Source organism: Solanum stenotomum, chromosome 4 (genome assembly GCF_019186545.1).
Source record: "Solanum stenotomum isolate F172 chromosome 4, ASM1918654v1, whole genome shotgun sequence".
Classification (NCBI taxonomy): domain Eukaryota; kingdom Viridiplantae; phylum Streptophyta; class Magnoliopsida; order Solanales; family Solanaceae; genus Solanum; species Solanum stenotomum.
In genome coordinates, this window is record NC_064285.1 from 5,787,774 (window position 1) to 5,813,058 (window position 25,285).

General features: G+C 31.8%; 4 protein-coding genes across 4 annotated transcripts; 1 reads left to right on the top strand and 3 right to left on the bottom strand.

Annotated features, from left to right (window-relative positions):
* Positions 1-272: 272 nt before the first annotated feature.
* LOC125862897 (UPF0496 protein At1g20180-like) lies at positions 273-2,060 on the bottom strand. The gene is made up of 2 exons (XM_049543019.1): positions 1,963-2,060; positions 273-1,344 (listed from the first exon to the last, which is right to left on the bottom strand). The coding sequence occupies exons 1-2, from the start codon at positions 1,997-1,999 to the stop codon at positions 278-280; spliced, it is 1,104 nt and encodes a 367-aa protein (XP_049398976.1). The 5' UTR covers positions 2,000-2,060; the 3' UTR covers positions 273-277.
* A 5,694-nt stretch (positions 2,061-7,754) lies between these two features.
* LOC125862103 (uncharacterized) lies at positions 7,755-9,213 on the bottom strand. The gene is made up of 2 exons (XM_049542097.1): positions 8,575-9,213; positions 7,755-8,395 (listed from the first exon to the last, which is right to left on the bottom strand). Exons 1-2 carry the CDS (start codon positions 8,720-8,722, stop codon positions 7,794-7,796), a joined length of 750 nt encoding a protein of 249 aa, XP_049398054.1. The 5' UTR covers positions 8,723-9,213; the 3' UTR covers positions 7,755-7,793.
* A 1,051-nt stretch (positions 9,214-10,264) lies between these two features.
* LOC125862102 (protein ROH1-like) lies at positions 10,265-12,253 on the bottom strand. Its single transcript, XM_049542096.1, has 2 exons — positions 12,055-12,253; positions 10,265-11,928 (listed from the first exon to the last, which is right to left on the bottom strand). Exon 2 carries the CDS (start codon positions 11,705-11,707, stop codon positions 10,571-10,573), a length of 1,137 nt encoding a protein of 378 aa, XP_049398053.1. The 5' UTR covers positions 11,708-11,928; positions 12,055-12,253; the 3' UTR covers positions 10,265-10,570.
* Positions 12,254-20,673: 8,420 nt separating this feature from the next.
* On the top strand, positions 20,674-23,713 carry LOC125862879 (uncharacterized). The gene is made up of 6 exons (XM_049543001.1): positions 20,674-20,970; positions 21,077-21,247; positions 21,319-21,510; positions 21,617-21,950; positions 22,002-23,040; positions 23,209-23,713. The coding sequence occupies exons 1-6, from the start codon at positions 20,674-20,676 to the stop codon at positions 23,711-23,713; spliced, it is 2,538 nt and encodes an 845-aa protein (XP_049398958.1).
* The last annotated feature ends 1,572 nt before the right edge of the window (positions 23,714-25,285 follow it).

The window sequence follows — 25,285 nt, forward strand, 5'->3', positions numbered from 1 at the left end:
ATATAATTGTTACTGAAGCCCAAAAAAATATAAGATGGAGAATCGAACATTCACTGATAAGGTAAAGTTTTTGAAAACTAACTAGATATATAATAGGAGATTCTGAAAATTATCCTCCTAATTTCACACTTGAAATATATATTCTTTTAGTCATGAAACAATGATCTAAATTTTAATTAAATAAGCTAAGTACATGCATAAAGACTTACATTTACAAATCAAAGAATATACATATACACAATATACAAATCTTATATTGACTCTCACTAGTGATTTTTCACTCACAAGATTTTCCAATTTCATTAATCACCAAATTTCTAGCTCTATTAATAGTTAAAAGACATAAATAAACATGTTCTTCAAGCTCTTCCACTTGTTTCCTAAATCCAACATTACTCTTTTTCAACTCCTTCAACACTTTCAATGAAATACTATCTTCCCTTCTATCCAAACACAACTTTATCATGGCCTTGTTATGTTCAATTTCGTCGTGCAATTGATCCACGAGCCTACTCATCGTATCGAAATCCCTGTTCAAAATATATGTACCTTTTGCTGCTACATCAAGTTGTGCTCCGATTTTGCTTAGAAATCCACATTTCAAGAATCGTAGACAATTCGTGAATTTATTAATTTTTGATCTATTTAAGGGTATAATTGTCAAAATTGCTGGCCCCATTATAAGTGCAGCTAGTGTATGTGCTGCTAGTACCACGGCTGCAACAGCTACTAGTCCACATGTTGTTGTCACAAATACCCCTGAAACCTTATTTACACCTTTAATAAATTTTATTTTCCTAGCTACTTTTTTCCTCTTTAAACTCAAACGTTGCAAAATCGACGAATATTCGTTGTTGATTCGCGTAAAATCTTGTTTTTTAAGGTCTGAAAACGGGTTGTTATGGATAATATAAGATCTTAGCTCTAGTATAAGGTGAGAGGAAAAATTATTATCGATCGATTCGAGGATTTGTTCAACGAAATCATAGTCATTTTGGACTTGGTTTATTGTTTTGAGAAGGTGGCTACAAAATTTTGAGGCTTTTGCACTAATATTGAAGTAATTTGAAAGAAGGGGTTTGAGATTATATTTTTTTGGAAAAAAATTAGTTGATTCAAGAATATTTGTTATTGTTTCTTGGCCTGGCTCAAGAAGTATATCTGAAAATAATGAATATTGAGAATTGGGTGATAATGGTTGATTAATATTATTGTTATTATTATTTACCAGTAGGTCTTGAGCTTTCATAAAAAATTCACCATATGATTTTGTTCTTAATGCACCTTGGTACTCTTCATTGACATTGAGGCTCCTTCTAGCCTCTCTCATCATGGTCTTCGTATCTGAAAATAAAATTTACATATTTAAAAACTATATAAAAAAGTCTAATAAATTAATTTAATATATACTTTACTATACTTTTCATTTCTAATTTACCTCTCATGGGATGTGAATATAAAATTTACATAGTATAAGATATAAAAATTTATTTTATAATATAAGAAGTGTATATAAAAATGAGTAATATTATAGAAGTGTTTAATGTAATTAACTCCTAATTTTTTTTAATGAGAAGCTAGCTAACCATATGTATTTCAATTATTTAGTATTCCCTCATCCCATTTCAATTGCCATTTTAGCCCAAAAAATTATCTCAAAATAAATATCGTTTTTGAAATTCAAGACTAAAGTTGGCAACTATTTTCAACTATATATACCTTAACATTAAAGAAGTACGCTGACATTTTTACTATTGCTCAATTCTAAAAAAAATATCTAATAAATAAAAGTAACTTACTTGTATTATTTCTTCTTCTTAATGAACTTGAATATTATTTAAAACGACAGTTAAAATAGGATAGAGAGTACAAATTTCACTTTTTCAAGAAACTCATGAAAACTAATTGCTTTAACAATTGGAAGTTCAAAAGACTAGTAATATAATCATATGTTTAACTTACCTTTGATGGTTTTACAAGCTTTGTCTTCTTCACCCATATCTTGAAACTCTTCAATAAATTATTAAAGCCTATAGATGGATGGATATAATATATTGTTTTTTAATTATAAGTCTAAGTTGCTTCCATGCACTAATGAAATATATATATATATAGTAGTAATAAAAAGAGTTTGTGGTGTATCACTCCAAAAAAATGTGTGTATCACATTAAGACTTTATAAGAAGCAATGAAATTAAGATGATGAGAGAGGGCTAAAAAAATAATTAAAATCCTAGGTTGTGTGGTAGAGTTGTGAACCTTTTAAAGCCACTTATAATAAGATTTATAATTTAAAATATTGTATCTTACGTTATCCCTTTGTGGTTATAAACTTTACACATTCATTCATAACAAAGAAAGAGTGTTTTTGTGCGGAGATTTTGTTTTGTAGTTCTTTATAAATTTATTTTTAGTTTAATATATATCAGTTTTTAGGAGAAATTTTAATTTTTATGACACAAGATTTTTTTTTTCTTTTTAGATTCAATTTGTAAGTAGTTATAACAGATCAGTTTGTCAAAAGAAATAACTTGTGCCATATATTTGCTAGGGTTGAGGCTAATATGGGTTAATAAGAGGTGTGTTCTTGAAATTAATTAAAGTTAAGCTAACCTTATCTCTCACAACTTTATTTTCACGGTTATATGCCTTTTTTGCGTGATTTATGTATAAAAAGTAAATGCTTTATATATATATACTTGAATAAATTAAATGGTGCATGAATCATACTACATAACAAAACTGAAAAAAAATAAATTAAGCAACTTGGGAGAATTAATAGTGTGAAAGATAGATTAATAAAAATAGGCTAATGAGTGGACCTCAAGCAATATTAATATGTCGATGAGAAATTACATAAATTGAGAAAGAGGCCACAACAACTCCATCACATACATTTTTTGAAGTTTTTTTCATTTGATTCCATGTTTAATTTGATATCTGTATTGAAATTTGAATTCACATTAATGATGCACCACATCCTTTAATGATAAATCCATCGATGTGGCTAAGTCTTTATCGAACTTAAATAACTAATAATTCACTAGGTAAAGGAGGTAGCATCAATAATATCACGCGTTGCCATCAGATAACAAAGTTGATTTTGCGCCGCCCTCCCAACTTTACTTACTTAAGTTAGGCTGGCAGAACAATTTTGTTAAGCAACTTCACTTAACAGAACTAATTTTCTTGAAATGCATAAATTAACACATGTCTTCCACTACGTAATTAAGAAAATAACAATATGATCAGATTGTTACTATAAGGAATTAATGGTGTAAATATTTTATAGTGCATTATTATTAATTAATATCACTTATTTTTTAAGAAAGACATTTTTGTGGAAAAGAAATTCCTTTTGTGCCAAACACACCCTAATAGAAAGTTAAAAATACTCCATAGAATTGTGTATACATAAAAGGTTCAAATTGTTGATGACTATTGACTAGTATATATTTTTTTAATTTGATGGTCGATATTTCTTTCTTTGAGTCTGATTAATTCATATTTACATTAGAATATCTCATTTTGAGCGTAAAATATTTTTTATTAAGAATGATTTTACATTCCAAACTTAAATTCAAAATCTTAAATTCAATTAATGAGTACTTACCGCTGTATCAGTATCAATAATATTTATCTCTAGATCCTGTTGAGTTTTGCCTACCTAGCTAGTGTCCCATACATCCTATTAATTTCTATGTTTTTTCTTCTTTTACTCCACCTTTTAAAGGAAGGGGGTTATGACACGTGTAACTTCCCTCAATTAATTAATTAATAGAATTAGGTAGGCTTTGAAAAAACCTAAAACAAATGTTTCTTGCAAAAAAATTTCCTTAAATATAATCCAATCATACTAAATTAACTAACTAATTATGTCTAGCTTTAACATATCGTGGATTCAAGTTTCTTAGTGGTCGTTATCAAAATGAATTTTCACATATCAAAAAAATTCTGAATGTGATGGGAGTGTTAAGAATATGATAAAATAAATTGTTATATTAATATTTTTAAAGATAGAAGTATAAAAAAACACTCCTAAATTTGACGTAAATTATTAGTTTAATTTTCGAATTATTTACAGCCTTAAAAACACCCTTTACTTGACTAATTGAAGTTACATATACCCTGATCTTGCAACATTAGTGAAATACGCCCCTGAATTCTCGTCAAGTTTATGAGTGTTTTCAACACTTTTTTCGACTTTTATTAAGAATTTCATGCTCTTACAAGAGTTTGAGACCACTTGTTATGTCATGTTGCATATCGGGAGTGTATCAAGGGGTATATCTAAGTTTAGTTAGTCAAGAATAGGAGTGTTTTTAAGGCTGTCAATAGTTCGAGGATGAAACTAATAATTTACGCCAAGTTTAGAAGTGTTTTTGATACTTCTCTCTATTTTTAAATGAAATAATCACGCAACTCAATATAAAGTAATGGCAAACATAAGTTGGTGATTGGTGACGGAGGCTTAATTAAATTAAAGATGTTTATAATTAATTTACTCAATATTTTTTGAATTTTATAGTCTTAACTCTTATACATGATATGTAAGATGTAAGGTATAATGAAGACGAATTTAGAATTAGAAATTTATAAATTCTTATAGCGACCTCAATTGCAAATTAATATGTATAACCACGATAACTATGCTCTATCCATTTCAAATAGTTTATCCTTTTTCTTTTTAGTCCATTTTAAAAAATAAAAAACCTATTTTATATTTTTATTCAATTTTTCACGTGACATATTTAAAATTATAAGATTCAATAATATTTTAATATTATCAATATATTTTTAATTTAAAATTGCAAAATTCATAATTTTTACTTGCAAATTAAAATATGACAAATATATTGAAACGAAGGAGTATATTAATATGGCAAAAATTAGTGGATTTGTATGAACCCCTAAATATGGCGGCAGTTGAAACTGCAATATTACTACTTTTGCTACAAAACTTGAACCAAAAAATGAAAACTAATTATGACGTTTTCATAAGATTCTAAAACCTAACAAAAGGCCAAAAAAAGAGGAAAAATAAAAAAGTACATAGTTTTTATAAAATCAGGCTTTATTCATGTATAATACTAACGTCTTTAAGTAATTTAGGTACTATTTGTTAACAGTTGCAATAATATATAGTTGTAACGTCTAAGAATATTTTTTATTAATGTATATCTACACGTACGACTATACCTTATATCTTATCTTGGGAATCTTATAATGTACTTTACGATTATCTTATCTGAATTTTCATGTTATTGATAATAGTTTGAATTGTTGTAATTCCGCCTTTTTCCATTTTCCTCTCCGTTTTGCCCCATATTATTTTATTTTATTTTTAAAAAAGACTACTCCTAGTCTATAGATATTGAGTATTTACACAAGCTTTTATTAAATCGATCCAAGCGAAATGTGTTTTATCTTATTATATGTTGTGAAGTCTATATTGTCACTGAGGAAATATAGAATTTTAAAAAGTAATTATAAAAGAAAAAAAAAATTCAACATATAATATATACACACAAAAAAGATTGACATATCAACATAATGTATTTGATAATAAAGAGGTGTCGATTGACTCTCCTTAAACAAAGACAATTCTGCCCCCTTGCGACTATATACTTTGATATTTAGTCGTTAATAGATTTATGCCCTAACAATATAAATGGCATTTAATTTTTATATTAGGTCATAATGAAATAATTGTATTACTTTCCAATAAATATCTTAACTAGTTAAATTATAATCGTAAATCTTCTCATATATATATATATATATATATATATATATATATATTCATTCAAAGTTTCACGGCACAATTTTAGCTTGTTACTACTTTTTTAAGAACATGTAAATGACAAATTTAAATTTTAATTACGTAAGAAGCCAAGTTGAAAAGTTGAGGGAAATTGATGTTATTTTAATGATCTTGTGGGACCTAAATCTCATTAAAGTTATGGAAAATTACGTGGCTTAGCTAACTCAGTTTTTTTAATTATTTTTTATAATTATAGTTTTTTCTATATATATATTGTATAGTAATAATTTGAGATTTTATAGTGGATATACTTATTCTCACAAATACAATTAGATAGAGATATTGTTTACGTGCGGATACACATATTATACACGTAAATATAATACATTTAATTATTATCATTATGCATATAAATATAATGTACTTCACTATAAAAATATTATATACATGTGAATATTATCAAATATGTAAATACAATCAGTGGCGAATTTAGAGCCAAAAAATAAGCCACCGGGACCGTGGTCTCTTCGTAAAATTAGATATTTTTTATATATATTTTTTAAGATTTTGTATAATATTATATTTTGGCACCCATACTACAAGAAGTCTAAATGGTCCACGTGGTTAAATGTTGAACTTTTGACCTTGAGGATTAAGGATCAATTCTCACTTCAATACATTTTACTTGGTGCACCCATGTTCGAAAAATCCTAAATTCGCCTCTGATTATACAATATATTTTACTATAATGGTAGAATGCTAGTATAGTATACATAGTACTACATATTTATGAAATCTAAACACAAATAGCACTATGTATGGGTTTTTTCCTTTAAAGTTATTGTATCGACCGTCACATGTCAATGTTCTTCTAAGTGATAATTACCTTTTTGGCTCTACGTACCTGAGAAAATTAAGGAATAATTATTTAATCATACAAATATTCTTTAACATATTTACTATTTTTCTGTCTCAATTTATGTGTCACTTTTCTTTTTTCGAAAGTCAAACAGTTTAAATTTGACCAAAAATCTTCAATTTTTTTGAAGTGAGATTTACATATTTGTAAATTACGTAAAAAGTACTATAAATTACAATAATTGACAATTCAAAATAATTAAAAGATATATGAAAAATTTACGGTCAAAGATAGATTTGTTTGAATCTCGAAATCCAAAAAGTACCACATAAATTGGGACGGAGGGAGTAATTCTTTTACTAATTAATAATTTCATATTAAGTTTCAAACCGAATACATTTGAAATACATATATTTTTGCTATCAGATACACTCTAAAATACAAATACATAGGGAGAGACACGAGCGAGTTTGGAGGGAGGTGAGAGAGACCTAGATACATGTGAATCACACTATACATGTATCTGGAATATTAGACATATTCCAAGATACAGATACAAACGAAGAGAGGCGATTGAGATAGGAGAGAAGCGAGCGAGACAGAAGAGAGGCAAGCGAGAAAATCAGATATATGCAAATCTATTTGGATATGGTCTCTGGAACAAATTACACCTAATTATGACCTCTTGCATCTGATTTGTAGTCATTCTTCATTGTTGTGTCTTCAAATAACAAGTATAAAATTCAAGGTCGATGATGTAGATATACATTTTATGTTACACGTATAGATGTGAATCTCAAGAGAAAAATGGTTATAGTTGAACCGAAAATATAAGAACATGTATAAATCATTTCTAATAAGATATATTTGACCTTTTTCCATTTGTTTTGTTGAAGAAACAAGAATATTATTGATAATACAATATGACTACAATTTTATTCCTCCCGTAATTCACACATATGTCAGACTCTTCTCGTCAGTATTTCTCGAACCAAGATGAGCTGAACTTGATCTCCATGAAAGGATTTGTGTGAATTTTCTTGAAATATTTGATTGTCTAGAAGAGTCTGACATATCTTGATCTCTTTATAAATATCTCGAGAATTTATGTGATATTCGAGATCTCACAATAAATTGAATGCATACATGTTTGAACAAATGTTCTTTGTCCTATTCTTTTCTTTTTCCAGGTTGCTTCTTTTTTCTCATAAAAAGAATCACAAAGACAACTACAGATAACATTACAGCTGATCCAACAATAACAGGAACACATACCTTGCTCCTCTTAGGCAGTTTATCCTCCTCTTTTTCACAAACTTCATCATCTTTCAAATTTCTACATTCAACTTTATCATCACCTATTTTGGTTTCCCTTCTGGGCAATTCATCATTAGCACCATGTTGTTCGATTAGTCCTTTTCGATATGCAGTTACTGAATCAGCTGCTCCTTCGTCTTCTTGAAATCTCGCTCTTTCAAGAACTGTATAAGGCAAATTCTCTGAGCTGGTCTGTGTAACAAGCTCTGGCTCCTTCATTCTCTTTGGCATTGTAATAGTCAGGTTGGAGGTTTCCTCATTGAAATTAGTTATAATTTCGTCCACGATTACCCCTTCTGGAATCTTGAAAGACTCTGTAAATTTTCTAATTTGTACACCTTTCTTGATCACTTCACTCCCAATTGTTACAGTGTCTTGGACCGGCTTCTCACATGTTACCACCAGTTTAGTCTTGTCCTCATTAAGATCAACCTTTACGTTTCCTCGCGTATAACCTACACAAATATTTTCCACAATCAAATAAAAACAACCAATGTTTCGCATAAATTAACTTTCAAGCAAATGCTATTGAGTTCAGCAGAACCCGTATTTGGGATTCTACCTCTGCCCCTGTAGTAACCAAATACCAGGAAACGACATTCTCATAGAATAAGTCAAACATACTAGAGATAACCTTTCAAATGAGCAGTGATGACGAACATAGTGTTTGTTTCTGTAGACTGGAAAGCAAGGCCAGCTCGATCTCTTGGAAACTGAAAGAATTCACTGGAGTTGAATTCATCTGAAACTCTTGCTACATTGGATCTCAATTCCGTATCCATTTTTTATGATTGTTGGGGAAAACTTGATTGAGCAAGTTAAAATACTAATTTAAAGTCAAGAACTAACAAAAGCATATGCTAGACTTGAGAGAAAAGCACAAATGCTTTGCTTCATAACCAATTATACTTTGGTTTATGAGGTCACATGGACGAAAGTCCTCTTACAAAGTTTTGTCCAAGTTCGCCTTCAAACAAGATTTTGCGTTTGATTCCAAACACATGAATACATTGTTAAACATTAGAATTGGATCCTGATTTAAATGGAACAATAGTTTACCGAGTTTAACTTATGCACCTACAGGCCACAATATAAAGGATTTTTACACTATCAATGTAACGTGTTGTTTGTTCACAATAATGTAACCAAAAAGACATCTCTTATAAACGATAGCAGCTGAGATTGAGACGTGGCTCAAGACATAAACGTACAAAAACTTGTTATATATAATAATATATCTTGTGAAATAGATAAGCAAGCACATGCAGGCAAATTAGTGAGAAATTAGTCATTACCTGAAGATGCTTTTCTTTGACTAGAATTAACTTTGTGGCTACCATTATCGAAACCGTTGACTCGGTCAACAAGAAAGCCACAACTTTGACCAATATCTTGAGACCACAACTTCCTTGCAGCTCACATGATGAGAATTGTTTAATACTAACCTGAAAGATAAGACAATTTCAAGTAGAAAACAAGAACTTCTTCAGATAGTCATTGGTCAAGAAAACCTTATAATAAGTCATTAACAAAGTTCCGCTATTGACCGCGAAGACAGTCAATGACAAAGCCAGCACTCCTGTCAGAGAAGGACAACCCGGTGCACTAAGCTCCCGCGATGCACGGAGTTCAGGAAAGGGCCAGATCACAAGGGTCTATTGTCCACAGCCTTACCCTGCATTTCTGCAACAGGTTGTTTCTACGGCTCGAACCCGTGACCTCCTGGTCACGTGAAAACTGAAAACAACTTTACCGGTTACACCAAGGCCCCCGTACTGAGGAAAAGAACACTGGTCCAGAATCCATAGATCAAGATCTTAAGATTCCAGAAAGGGTATTATCCGACTTCCGAGTTAAGAGAAAATGAGAACCAAAAAACAAAATGTTATCCCATGGAACAAGAGAAAGTGGTTTGTGACCAGCAGGCTATGGAATGCAAAGAGAACAGACTTGTGCAATGAAATATCAGAAATCGTACGATAAGTACTTGGAGAACATACCCGAAATACGACAGTTAACCATGACAGAAGAATAGGAGAAACTTTGCTTGGCATCATCATTGAAATACGATAAAGAAAATGCCAAACTATAAGAGAAATAAAAGTAAAAATAAGAGATTCTTCGTATGGATGGTTATTCATAGACAGCTGCTAAACAACTCTTACACACATTACAATAAATTTCCTTCCTGCTGATTCATTTCCTTTTTTTAGAAAAATCTAATGCAAGAGCTTCAATAAATGCATAATGCATTGATATATATCACCAATTACAGCATCATAAGCAAAATGTTGAAATGAAACTCAGTTACAGAGGTAAAAGACAACTGACTAAACAACCTCACACAAGATGAACAATACAACATGGACCAGAGATCCAACTATTTTGCATTCTTTACATAATACATAGCGATAAATACACGAGTTTACCTCTTTAGACTATTTTGGGACATTGCACCATTTCATCCTCCCTATTCTTCTCATCTAAAAAAGGGCAAACAAAAAGAAACAAGGGGAAAACTAAGAGCATAATCTGCTCTTCTAATAATGGTTGCAGAGGTGCACACACTCGACAACTACAACTCTAAATGGAATCTCGATTCTGTTTTACCTATGCCAATGATGAATCCCTCACCCGATAGAGTCGAGCCCTTCTGTCCTGCTTCGAACAATCCTATGAAACACTTCTCGTACCTGACGCTCCAACGGGCCCAATCCATCTTTTAGACCATGGTAGACTATCCCAAGCTCCTGAACTCTTTGCTTAACTTCCCCTTCCTTTTCCTCTGAAAGGGGGAAGTGAATGGTATCGGTCAATTCATTCATGTGGCGGGCGCATATCTCAATCTTATTAATCTCCCTCAACAATCCACAAGCATTTCTACGTTCCCTCTTTCTTGACTCCTCCAAAATCCTCTCATGTAGGGCGTGAACTGGAGCAGCCCAAATGAATTGCCTAGTAACATGAAAATGCGTTTGAAGACCACGGTCTTGGCAGGGAATTGCAGCAACAAGCGTCCACATTACAAAGTAAAGCACATAACTCATTGTAAAAACAGCTACAGCTAATCCATTGGTGGCAGTAATTTCATTATTTTTTGGAGTAACTAAGTTTTGACCAATTGCTTGAAGTTGCTTAGCAGCAGACCAATTCCGCGATACACTCCATGACAATGATCGAAATTGGCCCAACGAATCATGATCCTTCTGAGCATTGTTTCGTCCAAATGACCTGTTTCTATGAGCAAAACTTGAACTAGACTCTTTTTCATCAATCATTCCAATTGCCAAATCAATCAAGGCTTTCATGGAACGACGAATTTGACCTTCCCCAATACTCCTCTGGTTATCCAATGCATAATAAACAATCTCCAACTGCTTCTGCCATTGCCTGATCAACTCAATCCCATCTCGTATCGCATTACACACATCTAAAGCTTTCACACTCCTTTCGTAATATTCCATTATGTAACGGTCAGCAGGGGATTTATTCAACAACCCCTTATTCTTAGACACAATAGACTTAAACTGCTCCTGGCAAGAAAGGAACACATCCAATAGCTTGTGAATCCAAGGAATCGACAAAAGCTGATCAGAGTCAGCAGATGCCAAATCATTGAAAAGCTCAGCTACTTGCTTTTGAAAAGCTTCAAGCTCTAGCTCTTGGCTAGTTCCCTCATGACCACCAGATTCCATAGAATGTACTTGTTGATCGCGACGTAAACTCAAAATAGACCTCCCAAAAGTTGAAAAATCTGTTGCTGGCATTTCTTGAATTTTACATGAAACAATCAAATACCCCAAGAAATCTTTGAAATTCAAACCAAAATCTCCCAAAAAGATCAAACAAAGATGAACCGTTCAATATTTTTCTCAGCTGATCAAAACCCACGAATAACAAACACAAAATGAAAATAACCCAATACCAAAAATCGAAACTTTAAACAGAAATTAGTGTCAACCCCACAAAAATTCCTCACTACAACAACCTAACTATGATCAAGAATTGATAGAAATGATTTGAAATTCACAAAATGAAAACGACCCAATACAAAAAATCAAAACTTTAAACAGAAATTAGTGTCCAACCCACAAAAGCTCTTCACTACAACAACCTAACTATGATCAAGAATTGATAGAAATGATATGAAATTCACAAAATTCAAGAACCCTTTTACCTTGACACCTCCAAATACTCAATCAATGCTCTCAAATCTTACTTTCACTAAAATGAGAGGAAAAAAAAGTGATAGTAGAATTCAAGAGAAAGAGAAAAACACAAAAAGGGAACCGAAAGACAAAGGTAAAAGATGTTTTTGTAACCCTAAAACAGGGGCTTATATTGTGGTCGATTTGGACCGCGTATATTAGTTTGTTGGAAAAAAGGATGTTAAAGAAAAGAGAAATTGGCGCATTCTTAGCTTCAACTCGTTGATTATACTAAAAATAGATGTTTAATTAAAATCAAATTCAAATAAAATTGGTTTATTTAATTGATTTGGTTTGATTTTTATCCAAACCATAAACACCCTAACTATAAATAAGTAAAAATAGAAGGAGAAAATAGTTAGTACTCTTTCCGTCTACTTTTATTTGTCCATTATACTAAAAATAAATATTCATTTTTATTTATCCAGCTTAAAGAATAAAGAAACAATTATTCACTTAGTTTTTAAATTACCCTATGTTCACTGTATTAAAAATAAATGTTTAGTTCTCGAAATATTGATTTGTTTTATATCAATAGTCATATGGTAAAATTATCATTATTTTATTGCTATTATAATCCTGAAAATGTAACTTTTTATTTAAGAATAAATTATAATGCAGATATTGGAGTATTACAACGGCTGAATTATTTTTTGGTAGATGTTATCATTAAAAAATAACAAGTATACAATGTATATATTTAAAATATGTCTGTACTTTTAAACAAAATAAATGTTTCGACACTATTATGAGAAGTAGTTTTGTTATTTAACTTGTTTTAATCCAATTATTAGTTGTGCTCATAAACTATTGCATGATCTTTTCACATAAAATAATACATGAATCTTCATATAGTTTTTGTGGATATTGTTTGAGATTAAAAAAAATAGCAACCAAACATTCTTTTTCTGTAAAATAATAAGGTTAGATTTTAAGTGAGATTTAAATATTATAATTCAACAATCAACAACAGTATGTTACATGTTTGTGATTGAAATCTCATTTTTTTCTGAAAGATTCAAAAATTCAAAGAAATTATACTCTATGAGACTATATGACCAATTGTAATTTAAGTAGAAGAAAATGATGATGTAATTTTCATTAATTTTTATTTATTGGTGTAATATTAAAGTTTACCCATCTCAAATTAATCATATAAGTTATGTGACATAACTAAAAGAGAAGTTATAATGAGACAAAAAATTGAACTCCCTTCAAATCCATATAAAGCTTTCTTCTTTTTCTTTATAGTAATAATTATTTTGTATCAAATTAATATGGATTTGCATTCTGTGAAAGATTGATTGTAGCATGAATTATAGATGTAGACTGAAAAAAAAGTAGGAGAAGATGATTAGATAAACATAACGTATAAAATGTTAGTAGGTAATCGAATTTTATCGCACTTTCTATAGGAAAGGAAAGGGTCCTCTCTTGTTCTTCTCCTTATTAATAGTACTTATTATTTACTATTTTGTCACGACCTAGACCATCGTGATTGACATCCACATTAACCCTCCGGTGGGAGAACCACTACTACAACCCAAATCAAGCAACTAAACTAAAACTAAGACATTTAAGTTACGGAAGCAAGTTAAATATTAAGGAAATACATAGAGTTCTCATAAACTCTAACAAAAGTCTAACAATAATAAACTAACATTGCGGAAGTAATGCATAGAACCTGAAAGTCAATGTACCAAAACATCTAACAAGAAGTCTAAACAAGAAGGGATGCAACCCCAATCTAATGAACTAATCAACTAACTAGAACATAGTCTAAGTCCGAAAATGGTGGACATAGACGAAAGAGAACCCATGGCTGCCCGGAAGAATTGGCTTACCCTTGAATTCGAAGGATCGTTGATCTCCTAAGCGAGGTTTGTCAGTAGCCGCTTGAAGATGCCCTGTACTCAACAAAAATAAGAGCAAGTGCAGTATCAGTACACAAATTGTAGGATCACGCGGCTATCCCACTAAGTGCAACATACATAAGTCAAACAACAATATAATCACATGCATATATCGAACATTTACAATATCATCAACATTTACGAACAACGAACAACTTCACATGTCTCAAAATACACAAATATGACAAGTCGTTGGTCATCTCATGGAACCCAAACCAAAACAGTTAGCATACCGGAACGTGGTACCCGATCCAATGATTATGATGAAACGTGGCAACCGATCCCGTAATTATGTTGGAACATGGCAACCGATCCAAGTTAGTTATGTCAGAATATGACCGATCTATTCAGCATACCACAATCATAATCACACGTATATCCTCAAGATCATACAATTAAGTCATGATTTCATGGTATCCATCATTCATCTACCTCATTTACAACAAGTGTGATCAATAATGCAACATTCATATACATACATGCATCATAATGAAGCAAGAACAAACATACATCACACAATCATAGAATCACAACCATCACCTACCTCGAAACAAGCTTGAAACCCTAAGAAACTTGATCCTTCCCTTTCCGGATTCGTTTCGCTTGTTCTTGGTCTACAAACAATCATAATAACACGGGAATCAATATACAATCACTAATTACCCGGATTATCAACAATTTTAACAACCCTAGATCATATCCATGATCCCAAGTATCCAAAATAGGGTTGTTTCCACCATAGAATCCAGATCAAAACCCTCTCTCATCATTAATTGTTCATTCTACTACGTTCTACGGATCGAAAAACGGATTCGGAGAGTGAAAAATTTACCTTTAGCCTTAAGAATGGTGAAAAACTGTTAGGAGTCGCCTGAGGTTTGTTCCTTATCTCTAAAAATTGAAAAGTGCAAAATAAGGTCGTTTAGGGGTTTATTTACGACTTTAAGTCGCGTCGAACCCATTACATCGACCCTTACCCCGCTGTAGCATCCCCGCCAGAGCGACCAAAAGCACCGCTAGAGCGGCTTGCACGAACCAGTGAGCTATTTAAAGAATTCTAAAATCTCCATTTCACAACACACCTCTAACCAATGACACTCATAAAATACCTTTTACGCTAAGGTCGGTTCCGGAAGTTCTACTCGCCCGAATTCAATTCCGAAAAGTCGTACGGATTCCTTAACGAGTTATCTATCCCCTCATGTAATCAAAATATAAATAAATCACCCAATTGTTACCATATTTCCCTACACCTTAATGACTCCAATATCATCCAAATTCAGACTATGTTGAGAAATGTCAAGTTACTACAAAAAAAATTTCCGACTCAAAATTTTCTCCATTGACTTTTCTATAATGACGGAATCCGATCGTTATATATTTAGTGATCACATATTTCGTGTGATTCTTTAACCAGTAACAGGTACATCATACCTTTTTCAATCTTCCCTTATTATTTAAGGATTGAAGAATTCATTCCATTCACTCTACCATAGCCTCCTGTTGGTATATACTACTCCCTCTGTCTCCCTCTGTCCCTAATTACTTGTTCATTTTTTTATCGACACACCTATTAAGAAAACATTAATTGACATACTGAGTTTACCATTTTACATATATTAATTATGAAGTGGATGAATTATAAATTTAAAGATTTTCAAGAAGTTCTACATGTTTCAAAGTAATTAATTGAGGGTATAATAGGTAGAAAAAATTGTTCTTTCTTGATTTGTCAAAATGGACAAGTAATTAGGGACAACTAAAAAAGGAAAAATGAACGCAAGTAATTAGGGACATAGGAAGTATATCGTATAATACTATCTTATTAAATCTTAAACTCATCAGCATTTAAAGGAATTCTATCTACAATAACAATAATATATTCCATGTAATTTTATTAAACATATGTTCTTTTTATAAATTCCATTGTTTTTTGACTCCATCACTATAACTTCACAACTAAAATCTAAAAAGGATGATATGTACGTAGATCTTATCTGTACTTACGAGCAAAGATGTTATTTCCAAAAGATCATCGGCTAAAGAAATTAAAAACCCAAAAAAAAAAGGAAAACTTTACATTCCTCAAGGTGGACCCTTACACGCATCAGACACGTTCTACCACCATGGAGATGGGCCAAGCAAGAACGTGAGCCAAAAAGAAATTAAAAGCACGAAATATCTAATAATACTCCGTTTCAATTTATATGAGTTGGTTTAACTTGACACGAAATTTTTTTTAAAAAAAAATTAAAATCTAAAATAAGTCATAGATATATGTGACTAGAAATCATTTTATTAAGAGTAAAGTGAATATTTTAAAGTTAAATTATTACTAAATATAAAAATATATTATTTTTTCAGATTAACTAAAAATTACAATGTGTAAATATATTGAGACATAAGAGAGTAATAAATCTCCACTGGATTCATTTTTTTTTAATCATATATTGAAGAGATTATTAACAGCTATTCAAATTATCTCGTTCATTTGTATTAAACAGCTATTCAAATTATCTCGTTCATTTGACAATACAAATATAATTATCTGAATAATTTGATCATTAATTATTTAATTCCTATATTACAATCATATCGTTTTATTATAATTTTGAAATAACTTATTCCCAATTGAATAATCCCAAAAAGAGTACTACTTAAAAAACATGCGGTGGGAAATTTTATCACTAAGTTCTTTATTTCATAATTTCCCCTATTTTTAGTCCAAAAATACAAGAAACTATTTATATTCATGTTATATTTTCCTTTTTGAAATTATAATGAAGAATTTTTTATTTTTTGCTTCAATATTAAAACAATTTTTTTATTTTATTTTATTTTTTTGCGTCGTTCTTTGCAGCATAAATTGGACACTGTATTAGTTCCAGAAAACAAATGACTTCATCTTGAAGCATTCAACTATGGATTGACAATTAGCATTTGACCATAAATTCAATTCAAATTCAAAAAAAATAAATGAGTTTTTGAAGTTAATGTGTTGAAAAATAATTTTAAAACTCAAAGTTATGTATGACACGTAATTTTGTGAATGGAAGTAAAATTTCACCCCGAACTAGCATTTGTCGATTTTTTTTTAACTTGAATTATTCAAAAGATAAAATTTTCAAAAATTGATCAAATTTCATGAATAAACTACGTTTCTTTTTATTTCCGATCAAACGGGAGCTTAGTTTTTTTGATTTTTTTTTTTCTCAAAATGTGTCTTCTTAAATATTTTCGAAAAAATAATACGTTAATATTCAAGAAAATGGTTCACAATTCTTTTGGTTTCTTTTTAAGAAAAATTGACTATCAATTAGCCTTGATAATTAGTTTTTGGAACAAATTTGACCAAATGTGAAATAGTAATAATTCATTAAATATTGCATGCACACGTACGGAGTTAGTCTACGTTGGCGCGTATCCCTAGAACATTTGAAGGAGTACTAATAATTTCCTTCTAGATTATTCTTCAAGCTTTGATTTCATAATTCAAAAAAAAAAACAACCCAAAATATGCAACTTGTTAATAAAATTAATTGGAAAACAATTTTAACATTGAATAATAGTGGTATATTAGATTCGTATCGCGTATGGTCTAGTTAAGAAAAACAGATACCTCTTAAGAATTTCTCTATTTTTAAGCAGTGGTGGCTCTACAACTTTGAAAAAAAAGCAACTGTCGTAGGCCCCAAAATTTGAGGGGCCTCATTTTTTAAAAATACAATAGGTTATACATAATTTTTTTAAAAAAAATATTGCGTATAATTTGTAGAAAATATAAATTTTCCATAAAAGAACAAGGAAGTAATAGAAGTTTGACAAATTATTAGTACTATGTCTCAAGAAAGATTAAATAATTGGCTATAATAAACTTCATAAAAAATATATATTCGAATTTAAGGCCTCCATTCAAATTTTGCTTTAGGCCATTGATTTATTAGAGCCGCCCCTGTTTTTAAGGTCAGCAACGGAGCTATTTTTGTTTAAGAAAATATAAAAAATTACAAAGTGTAAATATATATATATATATGTTATATGTTGAATTTTTTTGAACTTTCTAGTCTTTGTATTTTAATTTTCCTTTTTGAAAATCATATATTATTGTTAACATTTTTTTAATTAAATTGTGCAATGGAATTGCAGTTAAACTATAAGTTTATCGTTTAGTGTTTATATTTTTGTGAAAAAAAGAATATATTCTTTTCACATCTTATTTAATTTATTTAACCATTCTTTTTGTAAAAGGTCTCACACCCTCCACCATATCCTTCCAGCCTAGAACAACGTAACACCATGATATCTGTTTCACTTTTTCTTTTATTTTTAACTCGGTGTTCACATTTGTATTCGGATTCGATTAAATTCGACTTTACAGATTACTTACATCATTCATTTATAGAGTGGGGTAAAGAATATAATTCTCTACAGAAACTCATAAATGTATTTCAATTACACAATAGGAATATAATAGAAATTTTGGGAATTACAATAGGAAGACGGCTGAATTAAAGGACAGTAAAAACTAGAAAGATATGAGAAGCCATATACTCAAACAGGGGACGAAGGAGTGTAGAATCTTTATAAGAATTTGCATAAACCGTTCTTTCTCATTCTCGGTCCTGCTAACTAGTTGTTAATTATATTGGACTTGGGTTCCAAATCAATTTTTATGAAGTCCTTTCAAGTTTGTTGCTTCTTGTTGCCCAAATAACTAATTTTGGAACATTCGTGTAAGTATCGACATTAGGCCGAGGCTGGTTCATAACATGCGGTGCTTCCAACAGAACTCTTTTCAGAATTTAAATCTAAAACCTTTAATTTAATAATTAAGAGCGAAAAAATTTCAACCATCTCATCAAAATTCATGATAGTGGCTAACACATCGATAAACCTATTCTTGTATATTAATCCCTATCAAATCAAGAGCATAATAAATGAATTGACTTATAAAACTAGAAAACCCCACAAAAAGAAGTGACAAAACTTGTGGTTTCATCTCAAAAGCTCATTTAATGTCACTATCAAAATGAGAAAAAACAATTAGAAATGTAAAAACTTGTCAATTATTTCTTCTTCTTTTTTGTCCAAACTCCCAAAATTTCCCCCTTAGATCGAAGAGATCGAGATGTGGCTTAGACCAAACTGTTGACCCCATAAATTGTGCCATTTATTTGGTCTCCAATTAAATAAGAGTCTGTTCAAGTGTGTTTGGCAGGAAGGGAAAATATTTTCCTAAAATTATTTTTAAATTTCTTTTATGTTGACTCAGAAAATTAATTTCTTAAAAATAAGGAAAAAAATTTCATAATTGAAAGTAAAACAAATAAGTTTCATAAGTAACATTTCAAGTTTACTACATCATCTTATCTCTATCCTTGCAACCTCCAATTTTACTCGTGGTACTTTGTTAGATTATATATAATATCAAATAGTTAAAATAAATAAATAAAATCCACTTATTTCCTAAAAAAAAATTAAAAAATATTTTCGTTCGTATCAAACAAAAATAAAGTTCAAGGGGTACTTTGATGTTCTACCTCAATGCTCATATCTTGACCTTGACTTTTGAAAAATTCATTTAATATAACGTTTACCTTAGGCTCTCGTGATTTTTGTGATCTCAAAAGTTATTATTATTAGCAGATTTATGCATTAATTTTTATTTTAAAATATTTATAAAGTCTTATAGAGGAAAAAATGTATACAATCTATATCAGAAAAATGAAAAAAGACAAGTTTATTTGGGGTGTGCATGATTTGGTTAAAAGTCAACTCGAATCAAAAATCAAACTAAGTGAATTAAATAAGACAAAAATCAATCCTCTTGGGTCACCTGATATAAAGAGTAAGCACTATTTAAGAGCGTGAGTAACCTAAAATAATGATTATAATTTTATTTTTATAAGTATTTTTTTTAAAAAAGTTGGAGTGGCTAGGAAAGGAAAAATACGGGAGGGAATTACAAAGTAAAAGATCGAACCCTATCAACACAGTGAAAGTTTATATAATTAACCAACTAAACTATTACGATTCTCTATATTTTGTTGTTTTTTAAAACTTTTTTTCTTCTTCTTTCTTCTTCATAAATCAGTTGCCAACTCCGTAAGAACTCCCCAATTTCAATGATACCATTTTTTGTTGTGATATAAGTAGGTGAGAAAGATTGTTGATGTTAGTTAGACAAAGTAAGGGCAGGTTAGTCATTTAAAGAAGAAGTTAGTTGTAACTAATTGTGTCAGTTTGTTAGTTAAGAAACTGAGTTAGTATTCTGTTAAAAGTGTGAAGGAGCAATATTATAAATAAATCTTCATCTTGTAACTACATTTAATCAATACAATTATAGTTTTCATATATCCCAAATCTTCTCTCTTCTATGATTGAGTTTCTACAGTTTACGTTCATGGTATCAGAGCCATAAACTTCATCACGAGCATTGATTGAAGCTGGAATTGGTCAAGGAATCAAAGAATCAGTCCTCTGGTTCATCGATTCATTCGTTTTTTGAAGAATATTGCAGGTCGTAGCTTGGAGAAAGCCGAAATCTGTATTCTTCAGTTTGTTTTGTTGATTTGCTTCCGCAATTAGAAGCTTAATTTGGTGATATCTTCAATGGAGAATGAAGGCTTACATGTAGATCTAACTCAGAATGGATCAGGAACAGTTGTTCCTCAGAATAACAGTTCATTACAGGGGCAAGGTATTGACTATAATCACCCTCTTTTCCTTAGTCCTACTGATGTCAGTGGCTTGAGTCTGATTTCCTTTCAACTAACTGGTATTGAAAACTACATGTTGTGGAGTAGATCTATAAGGCTAGCCTTGTTAGGGAGGAATAAGATTGGTTTAATTGATGGCACTGTTAAGAAAGAAATGTATAATGTTGAATTATGGGGACATTGGGAAAGAGTTAATGCAATTGTTTTGCCTTGATTAATGAACTTTGTGTGTAAGAGTTTACTGAGTGGAATTGCCTTTGCTTCGACTGCCCTAAGTGTTTGGATTGATCTAAAAGAGAGGTTTGATAGAGTATTTGGATCTAGGACTTATAGTCTACACAAAGAGATTGCTTCGCTGCAACAGGGGACTACTTCTGTTTCTGAGTAGTATACCAGACTCAAAGGTTTATGGGATGAGTTTGAGGTATTGGTGCCTGCACCTTGTTGTAATTGTGAGATCTCCAAAGGTTTTGTAGCTCATATGAATAGACAAAAGGTATATCAGTTTTTGATGGGATTAAATGACTCCTATCATCAGGCTAGGAGTCAGATCCTTATGATGGATCCATTACCTTCAATTAATCATGTGTATGCTATGGTAGTTAGGGATGAAAGCCAAAAGGCTGTGATTGCGTGTACTACTAGCATGAGCATGACTACTATTGGCTTGGACTCTTCTATTGCTATGTTCTCCAAGACTGGTAGTAGTTCTAGTGGTAGTAGTTCAGGTGTGAGTCAAAGGTTCAATGTTGGTATGTGATTTTTGCAAATGCAAAAGGCACAACAAAGAATTTTGCTATAAACTTGTTGGTTATCCTCCTGATTTCAAATCAAAGAGGAAGTTTCAGCCTCAAGGAGGTTCTGTCACACAGGCCAACAGTTACTCTACACAATATTCATCAGCTCCTCAAGCTAACTTTACCTATGGTTTTAATACCAACATTCCTCCTCCAGGATGGGGAATACCTAATCAACAACATAATAGTATTAATAATGAAGGTACATCTACAACTCCTACTGCCAGTCTCAAAGTTAGCCAAGCTGAGAAAGAAGTTCAATACCTGCTCCAAGGATGCACTTTTACTAAAGATCAGTATGATCATATTCTGAAGATGATGCAACAGAAGTCAGATGTTACTTATCCCTCTATGTGTAATACTGCCAATACAGGTAAACATTCTTTTGTGTCTAAAGACAATCATATGTGTATTATTGATACAGGTGCAACTAATCATATGGTCTCCAGTTTAGACATGATGATTAAGGGGTCAGTGTCACAGCTTGCAGAGTCTAAACTTGTCTATCTTCCAAATGGTAGCACTACTCAAGTATCTCATGTTGGATGTTGTGCATTATCAACAAGAAGTGTGATCACTAATGCATTGCACCTTCCTGATTTCAACTACAATTTGTTGTCAGTCAGTCAAATCACAAATGAGTTAGGATGCTCAGTTACCTTCTTCCCTAATTTTTATGTTTTCCAGGATCTTTGCCGTGGGAAGGTGAAAGAAGTTTGTAAGCAAGAAGGAGGCCTATATCTACTGATACAACACTTAACAAGTAAGAATGCAAATAGTGAAGGGGAAGCTACATTTGCTATCAACAATACAAAGGTCATAAACATGGAATTGTGGCACAAAAGGTTGGGGCATGTGTCTTCAACAGTCCTTGCAAGGATGTTTGCTATGAATAAAGAAAGTTTATGTACATTGACTAAATGTTCAGTGTGTCCTCTTGCTAAGCAAACAAAATTATCTTTTCCTGTTAGCAGTATTAAGACTTCAGCTTGTTTTGATATGATACATGTGGATTTGTGGGGTCCTTATAATACTCCCACTATTGATGGTAATAAGTATTTTCTCACCATTGTGGATGACTTCTCTAGGATGACTTGGTTATTTTTGCTTAAACATAAGTCTGTTGTGTGTGTTTCTCTTAAGGAGTTTCTCTTGTTTATTAAAACTCAGTTTGGTAGATCAGTCAAAGTACTAATGTCTGATAATGGTACTGAGTTTGTGAACTCAGTATGTGATGCTATGTTCAAAGAAATGGGCATTATTCATCAGAGATCATGTCCTTATACTCCACAGCAAAATGGTGTTGCTGAAAGAAAACATAGGCATTTGCTTGAGGTGACAAGAGCTATCAGATTTCAGGCCAGCATACCCTTGAGGTATTGTGGACAATGTGTGTTAGCTGCTGCTTATCTTATTAACAGACTTCCTAGTAGTGTGTTGAATTATGCTACACCTTATGAAAGGTTGTATGGTTGTAAACATGTGCTAACTCATCTCAAAACTCTAGGATGTTTGTGCTATGTTAAACTATTGACTGAGCATGATAAACTCAAGCCAAGGTCCAGACATGCAATTCACATGGGTTATTCAGAAGTTTAGAAAGGTTACATCTTACTTGATCTGGGTAATAGGCCATTTTTCACTAGTAGAGGTGTAATATTCAGAGAAGATTCCTTTCCTTTTGTCAAAGGAATAGACCTTGTTTCAGAAAACATGTTCTTAGATACATTGCATATCTCAGATGTCCTACCTCCTCACTTGAATTCTATATCATTTCCTCCTGTTGTGAATCAGCAGGATGATCCTGCATGGTCCCAAGTGCCTGTTTATCCTGCACTATCCTTAGATCCTGCTTCTTTGAATTCTGAGTTTGCTTCTGATTGTAGAAGGTCCACTAGACAGAAACATAATCCTATTTGGATGAAAGATTTTGTCTCACTTTCAATGAATATGAAAATTCCATATCCTTTGTGCAACTCCATGAGCTATGATCATCTTTCTCCTATCTATCAATCCTACCTTGCTGCCACCTCTGTAGATAAGGAGCCTGACTCTTACTGTGAGGCTGTCAAAGACATAAGGTGGGTAGATGCTATGAAGGCTGAAATTCAGGCTCTAGAGAGTAATGATACCTAGGAGGTCACTGATTTGCCACAGGGCAAAAGACCCATAGGTTGCAGGTGGATTTACAAAGTGAAATTAAGAGATTCAACGCAAGATTGGTTGCTAAGGGGTATAGTCAACAAGAGGGCATAGATTACACAGAGACTTTTTCACCTGTAGTAAAGATGGTTACAGTCAGAACCATAGTCTCTCTTGCAGGAGCTAGACATTGGCACATTCATCAAATAGATGTCTTTAATGCTTTTCTACAGAGGGATCTGGATGATGAGATATATATGCACCTACCTCAGGGTTTTGTCAGTCAAGGGGAGAAGGTGTGTAGACTGAAAAAATCCATATATGGTCTCAAACAGGCTCCAAGGCAATGGAACCATAAATTGGCTGAAGCTCTTATTAGACTCAGGTTTAAGCAGAGCCAACATGACTATTCTTTGTTCATCAACAATACAGAAGAAGGGACCATTATAGTTCTTGTATATGTGGATGACTTGCTAATTACTGGTAGCAGTCTCAAGTTGATAGAAGAAACAAAAACTGCACTACAACAAGCTTTTAAGATGAATGATCTAGGTGAATTAAAGTACTTCCTAGGTATTGAATTCACTAGATCTTCAGCTGGTATATTAATGCACCAGAGGAAGTATGCTCTTGAGCTTATAGCTAAAGTTGGTATAACAACAGCCAAACCTGCATGAACCCCTATTAACATAAATGTTAAACTAACATCAAAGTTATATGATGAACATGTGAATCAAAGTCAGGAAGAATCAGAGGATCCACTGGTAGATCAAAGAATATATCAAAAACTGATAGGAAAGCTGCTATATCTAAATATGACAAGACCTGATATAACTTTTAGCACACAAACTCTCAGTCAATTCCTACAACAACCTAAAAAGTCTCATCTTGATGCATCATTAAGGGTAGTTAAATACTTAAAGAAGCAGCCTGGACAAGGTTTGTTGTTTGCAAGTAACTCAAATGGACTAGTTACTACTTTTTATGATGCTGATTGGGCTTCTTGCCTGCTAACCAGGAGGTCTGTGACAGGATACATGGTAAAAGTTGGGCAGTCATTAGTATCATGGAAGGCAAAGAAACAAACAACAGTGTCAAAAAGTTCAGCTGAAGCTGAATATAGAAGTCTTGCTTCTACTGTGTCAGAGTTAGTGTGGTTGCTTGGATTACTTAAAGAAGTGGGAGCTGAAGTTCAATTACCAGTTCAAGTTCATAGTGACAGTAAGGCAACTATACAGATTGCAACAAATCTAGTATATCATGAGAGGACAAAGCATATTGAGATTGATTGTCACTTTCTAAGGGAAAGACTACAACAAGGACTTATTAAGGTGAATTATCTTCCTACAAGAGAACAACCAGCTGATGTATTGACAAAAGGCTTATCTAGGCAACAACATGAACACCTACTATCCAAGTTAAGAGTGCTAGACATTTTTGCACCACCTAGCTTGAAGGGGAGTGTTGTGATATAAGTAGGTGAGAAAGATTGTTGATGTTAGTTAGACAAAGTAGGGGCATGTTAGTCATTTAAAGAAGAAGTTAGTTGTAACTAATTGTGTCAGT

Excerpts from the sequence above, each read along its gene's own strand:
- LOC125862879 (XM_049543001.1), top strand. The coding sequence starts at position 20,674 with ATGGAGAATGAAGGCTTACATGTAGATCTAACTCAGAATGGATCAGGA. Across the intron at positions 21,511-21,616 it reads CTAGTGGTAGTAGTTCAGGT|AGGAAGTTTCAGCCTCAAGG; the intron begins GTGAGTCAAAGG and ends TTCAAATCAAAG. Across the intron at positions 23,041-23,208 it reads TATGCTACACCTTATGAAAG|GCCATTTTTCACTAGTAGAG; the intron begins GTTGTATGGTTG and ends TCTGGGTAATAG.
- LOC125862102 (XM_049542096.1), bottom strand. The coding sequence starts at position 11,707 with ATGCCAGCAACAGATTTTTCAACTTTTGGGAGGTCTATTTTGAGTTTA.
- LOC125862897 (XM_049543019.1), bottom strand. The coding sequence starts at position 1,999 with ATGGGTGAAGAAGACAAAGCTTGTAAAACCATCAAAG. Across the intron at positions 1,345-1,962 it reads AGCTTGTAAAACCATCAAAG|ATACGAAGACCATGATGAGA; the intron begins GTAAGTTAAACA and ends TTTTATTTTCAG.
- LOC125862103 (XM_049542097.1), bottom strand. The coding sequence starts at position 8,722 with ATGGATACGGAATTGAGATCCAATGTAGCAAGAGTTTCAGATGAATTC. Across the intron at positions 8,396-8,574 it reads CATCACTGCTCATTTGAAAG|GTTATACGCGAGGAAACGTA; the intron begins GTTATCTCTAGT and ends ATATTTGTGTAG.